This window comes from Mustela nigripes, chromosome 3, assembly GCF_022355385.1.
Source record: "Mustela nigripes isolate SB6536 chromosome 3, MUSNIG.SB6536, whole genome shotgun sequence".
NCBI classification, from domain to species: domain Eukaryota; kingdom Metazoa; phylum Chordata; class Mammalia; order Carnivora; family Mustelidae; genus Mustela; species Mustela nigripes.
The window spans coordinates 149,353,691-149,368,237 of record NC_081559.1 but is presented as its reverse complement, the minus strand read 5'-3'; the positions used below and the strand labels follow the sequence as shown (position 1 = coordinate 149,368,237).

General features: G+C 35.2%; 1 protein-coding gene across 1 annotated transcript in view; it reads right to left on the bottom strand.

Moving 5' to 3' along the window:
* Positions 1-14,547, bottom strand: part of CPNE3 (copine 3) — a 50,227-nt gene that overhangs the window by 12,100 nt on the left and 23,580 nt on the right. The window contains exons 6-11 of the mRNA XM_059394822.1: positions 13,894-13,977; positions 11,515-11,604; positions 7,141-7,239; positions 4,675-4,761; positions 3,238-3,297; positions 2,627-2,760 (exon numbers count right to left, since the gene is read on the bottom strand). Coding sequence (XP_059250805.1) covers positions 2,627-2,760; positions 3,238-3,297; positions 4,675-4,761; positions 7,141-7,239; positions 11,515-11,604; positions 13,894-13,977 — 554 coding nt within the window. The remainder of the gene's footprint in view (positions 1-2,626; positions 2,761-3,237; positions 3,298-4,674; positions 4,762-7,140; positions 7,240-11,514; positions 11,605-13,893; positions 13,978-14,547) is intronic.

Below are 14,547 nucleotides of genomic sequence, written 5' to 3'. Positions count from 1 at the left end.
CCATGTGAGGAGTGGCTCTGTGACCAACTATCCCATTCCTTCCATGATTCCAGGTCTACTCAGGCCCTTTAAATCAACTTTGGTAATTTAAAGCTTTTCTCCCCCTCCCCCATCCCCGTAAAATCCTTTAATCCAGATTTTCCAATGTAATAACAAAGTTTTATATAGTATTAACTTCTAATTTTTAATGTTTTTTTCTTGAATTTATGCTTATACTCTCTGTCTCATTAATATTCTATGCACGTTTTCTCTTTCTTGGGGGTCAGCGTAGGCAGATTTGCCTTAGTTTTGTTGAACTTGCAAAGAATCATCTCTTCATTTAATTTATTCATTTAGTGAGGGTTTTTGTTTTGTTTTGTTTTGTTTTTAACTTTCCAAGTCTTTACTTTCAGTGCTTAGAAGAAATACATCACAGTACATAATATACAGTTTGGAAAGCATGTCTCTGGAGCAGACAGCCCAGGCTCAATTCTATCTCTGCCAGTTACCGTTGAGTGACTTTGGACAAGTTAACCTCTTATGCCTCAGTTTTCTCCTCTGTACACTGTAGATGATAATGGATGATAATAGTACCTATGTCACAGCAAAGTATGAGGATTAGGTGAGTATCATGTAGAAACAATATTAAATTGTGCTTGACACGTCATAGCTAATTTATAGAGAGAATCTGCTATTGTTATATCTTTATTTTTTCTCCTATTCTTTAATTTTATTTCATTGAAAACCTAGTTCATTTATATTCAATTTTTCTTGTTTAAAAATAAAATCATGTAAAGCCAGAAATTTTCCTCTGTAAAGACAGGACCACACTGTATGTTAACTACCTAAAACTTAAATTAAAAAAAAAAGCGGGGGGTGCTCCTGGGTGGCTCAGTCATTAAGCGTCTGCCTTCAGCTCAGGTCGTGATCCCAGGTTCCTGGGATCAAGCCCCACATCGGGCTCCCTGCTCAGTGGGAAGCCTTTTTCTCTCTCTCCCATTCCCCCTGCTTGTGTTCCCTCTCTGGCTGCTTCTCTCTGTCAAGTAAATAAATAAAGTCTTTGGAAAAAATATTAAAAAAAAAGATAGGACTATGTATAGTCTTCTTGGTGCCCCTATTTCTAGGATAGTCTGTTTTTATACTTCAGTTTCCTCTTTGTTTTTGTTTTTAAAGATTTTATTTATTTGAGAGAGAGAAAATGAGAGAGAGTGTGCATGAGAGGGGTAAAGTCAGAGGGAGAAGCAGAGCCGCTGCTGAGCAGGGAGCCCTTAGGACTCGAGCCCCGGACTCCAGGATCATGACCTGACAGGAAGGCAGTCGCTCAACCAACTGAACGACCCAGGTGCCCTCAGTTTCCTCTTTGATCTAAGAACTTGTTAAGATTTTTTTTATTTCCATATGGTAAATTTTATTTTAGTTATCCTTTTGTTATTAACTTCTAGGTGGCAGTCTGATAAAGGAACTCCGTAAACTTTTTATTTTTTATATAACCACCACTAGAATTATGTTACCTTAAAATTTTTATTGTACTTCTAACTACTTTCAGTTGAAATACTTTGATACTCTTAACAAACATGTCCATGGTTATATTTTTATTTTGGATTATGTAATGAAGTTTTCTATAAAATAGTTTTTTATTATATTTAATGACTTTTGTCTTAAATTCTACTAGGCTGATATCAGAATTGTCACTTTTGCTTTAGATTTGTTTGCATTTGCCTGAAAATTTACTTCTTTAAATATCATAGCAGATTAATGAAAAGCTCCATCAATATATGTAAGGGCTTTAATCATAAAATAATAGGCGAAGGTAAGTGAAAATTTATACAGTGCCCTAAGAGATCCAGAACAAAAAACTATTAAGGGGGACTTTCTTTTCTATTGTTTGGTAAACCTTCCAGAGGGCCTATTCAATCTATTCAAAAATCTATACATTGAGAATCTATTCAAATTTTTAGAGCAATCAGGTCAAGTTTTCTTTTGGCACTTGTTCAAAGTTGCCATTAAGAAAATAATTTGAGGGGCTCCTGGGTGGCTTAGTTAGTTAAGCATCCGACTCTTGGTTTTGGTTCAGGTCATGATCTCAGGGTCATGAGATCCAGTCCCAAGTGGTGCTCTGCACTCAGCAGGGCGTCTGCTTAGGATTCTCTCCCTCTCCTTCTGCCCCTTTCCCCCACTTGCATGCTGTCTCTCTCTCAGATAAATAAAACTAAAAAAAAGAAAAAGGAAAATAATTTGACAGTGACTGCCAAAAAATAGACATGTTAATAAACAGTGTCTATAAATGTTTACAAAATATGTCATCTGGACTTCAATTACACAGATAACTTATCCTTAATAAATAAACCCCAAGGAAACAGTTGACTCTAGTCAGCTGTTAAATAAATAAGCTATATATAGTACATTATAACTGATCACAGCTAGAGAGAAGAGGTCAAAAGTAAACCCTAAGACTGTCACAAAGAGAAAACTAGAAAAGAGAACACAAAAGATTTTAGGGAGAAAGTTATTCCCACCACACCCCCTTTCCTACCCCCAGTCAACGCCAGCAGCCCTATCGCCACCAATTATATCAAAGTACTAGCAGATGAAAAAGAAACTGCCCTTTCTGGAGAGCTATGAAAACAAGTATTTTAGTCATACTCACGTATCATAATCTTGAATGACCAGTCCCACAGACCAGATAGCAGTCAAATACTCATTAACACCATTGGGGCTAATGTAATGAAGGGAGTCAGGAGACCTTGGGTCACCATTAGAGCCAGTGAAGTCCACTCCCACCTGCCAAATAACAATCACAGCCCTTACTAAGGAGAAGCCGTATGTTCAATGTCCAGGAGACAGACAGACATTCGTCCCAGAGCCTGCTACTGCCATCTCCTAACAAATGCCTGGGCCTACCAGTATTTCCACAGACAATTAAACAATTAAAGCTTCAGCCTGAAACAACCTGCTATTCATATTTTTTCCAGATAACTCAAATCCATGAATTGTTATACCCAGGAGTTTAGACATAGGGCTTATTTTGTAGGTTGTTTCACTAACGCTTTCTGTAATTTAAATTACATCAGAAGGAACAGATCTTATCAACAACGTTGAAGGCTTCCTGATGAACTTAGACAACCTGTCTGAGGAGACCATACTAAAAGGCTTGGGTAAATTCCAAAGTCGGTTTTACAAGAAAATAAAAGAACAGTGCAAAACTGTAGGAAGAAGTAACATGTTTCAGCCTACTTTGAGCAAGTCAGTGTTACTTACAGTAAAATTCAGCTGACATCCTCCCATGATATAGTCAAGGAATGTGCACTCCACTGTCATCTAAAAACAAAGAGCAAACTCTCAAAATCAAAAATCTCTTACTGGAGTTCCTGGGGGGCTGAATTAATCGAGCATCCAATGCTTGGTTTTGGCTCAGGTCATGATATCTGGGTCATGGGATCTAGCTCCACAACAGGCTCTGCACTCAGCAAAGCGTCTGCTTGGGATTCTCTTTTCCTTTCCTTCTGTCCCACCACCCCCCATAAAAATAAATAAATATATCTTTAATTTTAAAAATCTCTTACTATATAAGAGATACAAAGAGCTCTCTGGCATATATTTTTAACAGTTTAGAAACTGAACAGAACCATGATATGAGCAGATGGAATCCACACTGGTATTTGAGTTTAAGTATCCCTGTCCCTGCTTGTCATAAATCTGTAAGATCTTACTTTGAGATAATTAAGGCAATGTTAAGATTAGATTTTTTTTTTAAGATTTATTTATTTTAGAGAAAGAGATAGAGAGCATGAGCGGGAGGGGGTGTTGGGGGTATTAGGGACAGACAGAGAGAAGCAGACTCCCTGCTGAAACGGGAACCCAAATTGGGGCTCAATCTCACGACCCTGATATCATGACCTGAGCTAAAATCAAGAGTCCAACACTGAACCAAATGAACCACCCAGATGCATCTAAGATTAGAATATTAATGGCCAAAGATGAAATACACTCACTTCAAGTTTTAAGAAACTAGTAATGAGTCTAATATGTTGAGAGCTTGATAATAATCAAGACTTAAAAAAAAAAACAAAAAAACCATTTGTTTATTGTAAGAAATCTCGTGAATTTTTCACTCTATTTATAATATCTCAACTTGAAATTATGACCAGGATAGATGCACTGGGTTAGATCATTTCTACTAATACCCTGGAAAAATACCGTGATGTTTCACATTTCCTAATAATAAGGAAAAAAGGGGTGCCTGGGTGGCTCAGCGGGTTAAAGCCTCTGCCTTCGGCTCAGGTCATGATCTCAGGGTCCTGGGATCGAGCCCCACATCGGGCTCTCTGCTCAGCAGGGAGCCTGCTTCCTGCTCTCTCTCTCTGCCTGTTTGTGATCTCTGTCAAATAAATAAAATCTTTAAAAAAAAAATTAAATAAGGAAAAGAAAACTTTCAATATTCTTTGCCTTTTGCCAAAAAGTTATCAAACCTTAGAAACAAAATTATTTGAAAGATTTCTATATTATTTCCTACTCTCTTCTTTTCCCTAAGGGTGTCCAGATGATCATATGATTTTCAATTGCCCAAAATTCAATTCATATTTCCTAAGATAAAGAAAAATTTTAATACTCTTTGTCTGGTTTAATATACACCATATTGAAAAAAGAACTTGAAATGTGATCTCATTATACTATAAATGGTAAACATCAACTAACCTCACACTGTTTCACACTGATAACACCTGAATTCTTGTAGCTTTTCTTCTTTTGCCTCTTTTTTTCATTTATGCATTCAAATTCCACCTGTAGGAAGAAAAGACAAAATATTAGTAGTTCTTACTAGTGATATAAAAAATGCTAATGTTGGGACGCCTGGGTGGCTCAGTTGGTTAAGCGGCTGCCTTCGGCTCAGGTCGTGATCCCAGCGTCCTGGGATCAAGTCCCACATCGGGCTCCTTGCTTGGCGGGGAGCCTGCTTCTCCCTCTGCCTCTGCCTCCCACTCTGTCTGCCTGTGCTCACTCGCTCTCTCTCTCTAACAAATAAATAAATAAAATCTTTAAAAAAAAATGCCAAAGTTGGGGCGCCTGCGTGGCTCAGTCAGTTAAGGGTCTGCCTTCCGCTCAGGTTATGATCGCAGGGTTCTGAGATGGAGCCTGCTTCTCCCTCTGGCCCTCCCCCTGTTCATTCTTGCATGTGTGTGCCCCCACCGTGCACTCTCTGTCTCTCTGAAATAAATAAATAAAATGTTTTTTAAAATGCCAATGTGAATTTAAATGAATGGCTTTTTTTCGCTTGGAATTGAACCATCTGCTGATATAGGTCTGCTGCAAAATACAATTTTGAAATAATTACATAATAAAATATGTGAAATATTTTTAACTGAAATTTGTAAAAGGCATTCCCAAGATTGTATACCTTTTAAAATGGTTCCTAAGGGAAAAAATAAATAAATATAAAATGGTTCCTTAGTATAAATTTTGCCTCTATAGATGATTTCCTTGCACATGCTTCAATTAACATTCTTTATTTTTTAAAATAAGGGAAATAAACTATTACTTTGACCCATTATTTTCAGAAAGAAGAAAAATATACTGCTTAGAAAAAGAAGGGAAAAAACCTACCATCAGAAAACAGAAATATATGGAGCCTAACTGTATGGTAAAATATGCAAAGATCATCTTTTTCCCCTGGGGATACTTTTAGGGATAGAACTAATATCTTACATCTTCTTTCCGGTGTAGCTCCTTTCCCCAAACAGAAGGATCTTCTTTTCCACCTTCTAGCTACCTATCCATCCATAAGGCTTGGCTCAAGCTGCCCTCCTCTATAACATCAACTCCTATTCCAGTTTTCCATCTCCATTCATCTCTGTAAGCATCTCTATAAACTTCTACAACCCTATAAAATTTAGCTACATACTTTGTGTTATTCTTAATTGTTTCATTTCATTAATTTTTCATTTCAATTAATTTTCATTAATTTTGTTTCATATCCAGGGTATAATCACCTCCAAATTATACCTTCAAATTTTCTCTATCTTGATCAACTCAATGAACACTTGATGAGTCACCTTTTCTGATGAATAGAAAGTAACTTATATACTTTAGACAGAGTCATTGCTAATTTTCTAGGAATCAAATATTAAAAGGTACAGTAGATACAACAATAAAAAACAAAATTATGTTAAATAAATTCTTTCACAGTTCAGGATCCTGCCAGACTTCTCAGTCATCATGATTATTAACTGTTGAATATTTGAGATGTGGGAAAGCCCTAAAGAGAATTTTCATTGGTTAAAAACTGTGTTACTTCATTTCATTTATTCCCACTTTGACAGAATGTCTACCAAGTGGCAGGTACTATTCTAGGCACTGAAAACACAGATGATAAGATATGGCTCTGCCTTTGAAAAACAAGAGCGGTAGACGTTGTCATTGCAGCAATATTAAAAGCTTCATTCTGTCGTGGAGAAGGGAAGGATCAAGATAGCTAGATTTAGAAAAACTTTACATGACCCATAAAGTATTATAGAGTTAGTTGTTCATTATCTTCTAAAATTAGGTCATTTACTGATTCTGCAAGATAGAGACAAAGTGAAATTACTAAAACAACAATCCAGACCACTCCTCTTTAGTTCTTTTAGGTAGCTTGTTTTATTTGAACTGTTCAGACTTTTAGCATTTTCCATTAGTTCTGCTTTTAAAAAAAGATTATTTGAATAGGTATTTACAGGGGCACCTGGGTGGCTCAGTGGGTTAAGCCTTTGCCTTTGGCTCAGGTCATGATCTCAGGGTCCTGGGACCGAGCCCTGCATCAGGCTCTCTGCTCAGCAGAGAGCCTGTTTCCCCTCTCTGTCTGCCTGCCTCTTTGCCTACTTCTGACCTCTGTCAAATAAATAAAATCTTTAAAAATAAATAAATAAAACTAGGGATTTTCAATCAAACCAAATATATTGTCTGAAGCTAAAGGAAACCAAACCTCTAACTATAAATATAAACTTATACTCCCAAGTATGGATCTTGGATCATCCAATTACTACACAAATAAAATCCACAGATTTCAGAACATTTTAGAACACAGCAAAAACATGGCAAACAGTTTGCCATACCAAGGAAAAAAATGAAATAATAAATACATGGTCAAACAGTAAAGTACATTCAAGTAACAAAGATGCAACTTACAGGTGAATTTCTGGAGGCTTCTTTCAGTTTTGTCATGGTGGTATGAAATGTTCCAATGAGATCATGTGACCCATCATTATCATAATCATAACACTCTACCTAGAATTAAGTATAACAAACATGAATAAAAATCAACCTCATTTTGTTTAAAAGGATTGCCTGCAATAAACGGGACTTACCAAGAAGTGTCCTATTGATGTAAAAAAGTGAAAATGTTTAATAGGAGAAATAGGAACTAACTTCCTGGAGGAAGTTAGTGAACCACTTTCAAACCCCAGCTATTCTTGCAATGGGGATCTAGGAAAGATCATAGGCAGATGAAAAATACAGATACTGTCTAAATTCCACATTAAACAGTTTCCAGTTCACCTACCATGCCCTTTATAAGAGCTGATAAAATCAAAATGGAATTACACCCTCTTTCACATCCACTTCTTCACTTAGTTATCACTACACAGTGACTAAAGCCATCAACTGCAGGAGGAAAGGAAGTCAGTATCCTAGACAACTAAAACTTGTATAATTAAATCCTAGGTGATTTAGAAATATGGCAAATATATTTCATTAGCTGCAATCTGGTAAAGGCTAGGGTTGTATTCAGAGTTAGACATGATGAAGTCAGATTTGCATCCTTTTGAAAATCACAATTCTTAGAATGAAAAAGAGAATTCAAGGAAAAGAGTACGTTAACCACTGAGGAAGTATCTAGACTGGGTCATGTTAACTCTTACTTCCATGTAAAACAGGGTGAATTCTACGGCTCTCACCAAATGCATGTTCTTTCTTAAAGCAGACGGAAGAGAACTCAGAGTACCTGATGTGCATGCAGCTTTGTGCCAAGCTGACAGCATAACCAGAGGGTAAATATTCACAAGAATACCTGATTACTCATTGCAATGAGAATATTAAGAAGGTGTGAACTGCTAGCAAACAGAGGTGTTCATTGTGATCATGGAATAACCGATTTTCTATAGTGCTTTGTAATTTCAGAACAGATTATCTCATTTCTGCATTTATTATGTGCACTGCACACATTATCTACACAGGCTTGTGAAGTAGGCAGAGGAATTAAATAGTGTTAGAAGATGATATGTTTTATTTGGTAACCGACATAGGTAATATGAAGCTGTGCTAAGGACACTTCTGAATTTTTCTAGAGATTTAAAATAAAAGCCTGTAACTGAGAGTACTTGCCAAGAGAGTATCCTTTACAAAGTTTTATTAATTACCAAGTTAAAATGCTTAGGATTTATGTGTTTACCCAGAAAAGTGAATTATTTTCTTCTCAGTTCTATGAAAAGTGAACTGTCTGCCTATTATAACAGGAAGTGTTTCCTTCCTTACTAATATTTTGATTATTATTCCAGGGAGACTATAAATCAATCAATAAAGACAAGGTCTAGAATTGCAATTCTTGGGACGCCTGGGTGGCTCAGTTGGTTAAGCGGCTGCTTTCAGCTCAGGTCATGATCCCAGCGTTCTGGGATCAAGTCCCACATCTGGCTCCTTGCTCAGCAGGGAGCCTGATTCTCCCTCTGCCTCAGCCTGCCATTCTGTCTGCCTGTGCTTGCTCTCGCTCATCTCTCTCTCTGACAAATAAATAAATAAACTCTTAAAAAAAATAGAATTGCAATTTTGATTAACTGTAAAGGATTTTTATTTGTTGTAAACAGTTTGGTCTCTTACCAATTATGAGAGTTTGATTCTTGCCTTACAAATATCAGATATGTAATTTTTAAACTGAAGTCCCTTTATCTGACTCTTTATTTAAACTGTGAGGGGAAAAGAAAATGAATGGTCTTACTAATTTTTTTCCAGAGAAAGTAAAATTAAGATAAGGACAAAAGCAATCTTAGTATTACCACGATTTTACTTTGTAATAGATTTTTTTTTTATATATGGAAAGTAGAACTTGATTTTTTTTTTTTCCTAAGTAAGCTCTATACCCCATGTGGGGCTTGAACTCACCACTCTGGGATCAAGAGTAGCATGCTCTACTGACTGAGCCAGCCAGGTGCCCCAGAACTTTGCATTTTAGATTTGCATTCAGGAAACTCCAACTTCTATCTATGTTAAGATCAAGCCTTGATAAGGCCAATTTTTTTTTTTTTTTCAATTTTATTTTTAAAGAAAGAACACCTAAAACTCTTCATAAGCCTGAGACTTCAGGGAATGTAAAAAGATTTGTAAGCTGGAATTTCTGAGAGCTCACTATAATACCTACATAGGAAAACGATACAGGAAAAATTCACTGTTTCCCCATTGAAGGCAAATATTTGGTGCTAAAGAAAGATGTGACATTTATAATGCAGGCCTATGTTCAGATATAATTTCAGATAAATGATGTAATGATTTGTATCTTTTAATTTCTCTTCTCAAAAATTCAAAAATGAGTACTACTGGCTGTTTCAAATACTGATACAGTATTAGCAGTGCTTGTGACATTGAAATACATGCATATATACATATGCACCTATGTATATATGTAAGAGAATGCACGCACCACAAAATACTACATTCACTAAGGCATTCCCATTTTAGGCAGGAGGGCAGCATGCAGGATTATTTCTTTTATTCACTTGATCTCATGAGAATAATAATACATGCTGGAGTGAACACTGGCACATTCACACAGCAGCAAAGAAACTATGGATGATTCTGACTCCATCCTCTGCTCTAAAACCCTTTACCACACCTCTAAACGATTTCCAAACACCAAGAGACTCACAGATGAATGATTTCATAATATTGCAAAGAAATACAGCACTAAAGAATGTAAAGACAGTCATGATATGGGAAACCAAATTGTGTAAAGTTAACACAAACTGAGGAAGTTTTAAGAACAGAAGACATTCATCAGAGAAAACTCAGAAAATCAGTTTACTTACTATAATAAAATAGCCCTGTAAGCATGCCACTGTGTGAAAAAAAAGTTTAAAAAACATTGTTTCATTGATAACATATTATTGCAAGCAATCAGTTATGGTTTAGGCATTTCTTTTCCCCAGCCTTTCCCTGTTTCTCAGGTCTAATAAAGTTTTAGCTTATTATTTTTAATGTGAAAGCAAAAGTTAGAGAGGTAGTATAATTATAGAAAGTAATTTTTAAAACTACTGTTCTACTATTTATTTTTTACTTAATTTTCACTGCTATTTGAAATAACAAATAAATTCTACTTATATTGATTTTTAAAGTTCTCTGCCAAGTTCTCTGAGGACAAATTTTTTTGGATCTAAGGAATTAAGTCATTTTAATGTAACAGCATCTGTGCTTTATATAATGGTTTAGAAAACTTACATTTTCATTAATTTAATCCTTCCCTTTTTTGTAATATAGACATTATTTTCTCTATTGGGTAAGTGAAGAAGTTAGATGACCTGCCCAAGATCCCTTATCTGGTTGAAGGCCTAAGTCAAGACTTGGACTATAGCCTGAGACGAAATCTTATGCTCCGTGTCATCACTTTTCCTGTTTTTACCATATTTATTACCAAAGGAAAAAAAACTAAAACAAAAACAACAAACTCCACTTTGGTTTGCTGACAACTAAACACAAGAAGAGGCTTCTATCTGGACTCTTATGAGACTCCAGGATAATGTGTCTTAAATGTGTCTTAAAAATAATAAATATTTTTATTATGTGTCTTAAAAATAATAAATATTTTCTAATAAATGGCTATAAATTAAAACATTAAAAAAATTCTTAGATGCCTGATACTTCCTGGTCCCACTCTGCTTTTCTAGTACTTTATAGTAAAGCCATCTAGAAGTTTTCAATGAATATCTTGCTCTGAAAATGAGCAATGGAAAATGCCACCACTATTCTCCTCTGCTGCTAATGGCAGAAGGGAAGCTCTGGGTTTTTAGTCAAAGTAACATCTGCTTCTATTTGAAAGGGACATGCCAAAGGCAAAGAAGGCAGTTAAAGTTTCCTATTTGCAGAAAAAAGGAATCTTATTAAAAGGAGGAAAGATTTAAATTTAAATTGGACATTTTATTTTTTTTAAATGAAGAGTAAAATGAAAATCACAATTTTTGATTAAGCCTTAGGCCAACAGATCAGTCAAACGTATCTATCCTTCCAATTTACTTATCAGAGACATTTCTAGTTTATTATTCCTAAATACAAATAAAATAGAATCCTTACAGGTATCTATTAGATCACTTACTTCTATTAAATACTATCTAATCAACTACTGTGTGTGTATACATAACATATATATATATATATAATATATATATAATATAAATTATATAATTAAAATTATATATTTAAAATAAAAATTGTATATAATATATAATATAAATATAATATAATATAATATAAAAATATATATAATATAAAGTTATATATATACATATAACTTTAAATTACCTTGATCGTTTTGTCCATATCTCCATAGCACAGGGAGTTAAGAGAGATTTTAAAAGGCCTCCAAACAGGATTCAAGTTATTTTTAATAACCTATAAAATGAAGATACAAAGACTAGTTAGAAAAACATTCAGTTCTTGCTACACTCTCACTAATCATTCTCCATCTTTTCACCCAGGCAATTTTTTCAATGAAAAACTATCTAGGACAATATTATACAAGTGTTAGAAGAAAAACATGATAGATACATTCTGAGAAAAGAAGAGAAACTACTTAAAAAATATATTTCACCCATCACGATGTATGCTTAGAAAGATTATTGATTTTGTGGGAAACCAGGGTTTTCATTGCAGGACACAAAAGATTCAAATTTGGAATAAGCAAGGATGAGAAAGAACCATGCTGTGTTGGGCTTGAATTGAAGAAATAGTCTAAATTCATGATTTAAAATTTTTGTAAATAAGGACGCCTGGGTGGCTCAGTTGGTTGAGCAGCTGCCTTCGGCTCAGGTCATGATCCCAGCGTCCAGAGATCGAGTCCCACATCGGGCTCCTTGCTCAGCAGGAAGCCTGCTTCTCCCTCTGCTTCTGCCTGCCATTCTGTCTGCCTGTGCTCACTCTCTCCCCCTCTCTCTCTCTGATAAATAAATAAAATCTTTTAAAAAAAATGTTTTGTAAATATACATACACATAATAAACATATATACAAATACACATGTTTCCCAGCTATGTCCTTTGAAAAGGCATAAGTGAAATGACATCTCAGTAGCAATGAGTACATCTAAGACTACTCTCATTAAAGGAATAGGGTTCCAAGAGAAAGGGCTCATTCCAGACCTGGGAGAGAGTGAGCATAATGTGACCTGAGAAAATAGTTTAATGCAAAGTAAGAGAATGCAGGGCACCTGGCTGGCTCAGTCAGAGGAACATAAGACTCTTGATCTCGGGGTGGTGAATTCGAGCCCCAGATTTGGTGTAGAGATTACTTTAAAAAACAAATAATTAAATAAATAAATAAACAAATAAATAAAAGAATGCTTAAAGACTAATGGGGTTATATTAAAGGAACCCAAACGCCTTTCAACATCACTCTCCCTGGTCAAATCTGGATTAATTGGAACAGCTAAAATGACAGTAATGAATTATAATATAATGAATATACCGCGTTATAACAGTCATGAGTCTACAATGATACCAAAAATAAAAAAGGAAGAGAGAGGAGAGATGAAAGAGGTGTATCTGCTAGTATATGTAAAGGGATGAAAATTTTAGAAAAAAATCACTATTTTATAACCCCTAATATAACCCATCCTTAGGTATGGATCATCAGTAGATGGATGATATGCAAAAGAACAGTTTAATCATGCATTCTCAAAGTGTCACACCACAGATCACTTATTAATTACAAAAGGGAAAAAATGGGACTTTATCATGGCAAGATCTGGTGGTCACTAGCTTAATCAAGTAGACAAGGTTGGCAACATAATACTGGACAGCTTGAGACCATGAGTCCTCTGATGATACAGAGCAAGGTATACATAAATAATGTTCCGGATCGATTTGTTTGATTTGGATATAACTGTAAGGAAACAGAAGACTTGGAATGTTGGACACACTGGTCTTGATTATTCAGGAGATTCAAAGGCATTAAGACCTAAGACAGAGATGGAGAAGAATCTTATATACTGGGAACATAAGAACCAAATGCAAAGTGTGAAATGCAAAATGTGAACCTTTAATCAACCCTAGACAAAAATATGTGGAGGTATATATGTAGATATATATATATACCTCCGTGCGTGTGTGTGTGTGTGTGTGTGTGTGTGTATTAATCAACTGCAGAAACTCAAAGTTATATGATACGCTGATGTTATAAATTTTAAATTTTGAGTCCTAAACTTCCAGGTGTGATTGTATAGGAGAATGCCCTTCTTCTCAATAAAAGCCTGCTGTGGTAATAAGGTGATGTCTGTAGCCTGCATTAAAATGGTTCTGTGAATGGGAATTATATGTGTGCATGTCTGTGTATATGTATATGTGTGTCTGTGTGTGAAAGTAAGTGAGTGAATGAGAAAGAACACACATGCAGATATGACCAGGTGGCAAATCAAAGTGAAGGATACACAGGTATACATTTTAGTGCTTTTTACAGGGTCTTAAATTTTTTAAGATAAAAATTTTACTGACAGTTCAGCATAGTAGTACCTCCACATGAAAAAAAAAAAGAAAGAAAAAGAAAAGAAATGAGTATGTTGATCTTGTATCCCTGTCTAGATGTCTGAACTCAGATTGATATTTTTAAAATACATAATTTTTAAAAATTTAGATTACTACAATTCCAATAGAAACCTCAACTCTACTTTTTCAAATTCAGATATTCACCTCTGTTCGATGAACCATGAGCCAGTTTCCATCAGATGTCTGCTTGTGGAATTCCAGGTATGGATCTGACTTTCCAAATAGATCCTACATTTAAAAAAAGTCAATTATTCTCCACTGAAACCATGTGAAACCACACTTTATACATGTTACATGTTAGCAGTACCTGAAGTCTAACTCCACAGTATAGATATATACAGTACAGTACAGTAATAAATACAAATCCCAGTCTTTCTCACGAACTTAGCAACCTGTTGATGCCTACAAGGAGAACTACTAAGGCATTTGTGATAAATGCTCATAATCCTGTGTCTCATACCTTCACTTCTCAAAAAAAACATGAGAACATGGCTTTAAAATATGGTGAACAATAAGACCCATAATCAGTAAGATATGTTCGGGGCTTGTTTTCATTAGTAAGAGTATTCATTCACATAGCACTGAATAGTTTTATATAAATGACATCCCAAACATTAGCCATACTGACACCATGAAGGACAGCAGTTATCAGCAATAAAATGGATTCACAAGGGTTAAATGACTTTGGCAAGATCATACATCTAGTAAATTCATGGATCTGAGTCTTGACTTTATATCTTATTCTTCTATTTCCAATACTCTTCCACCAATTCCACACATTTCTTTACACACAGAAGG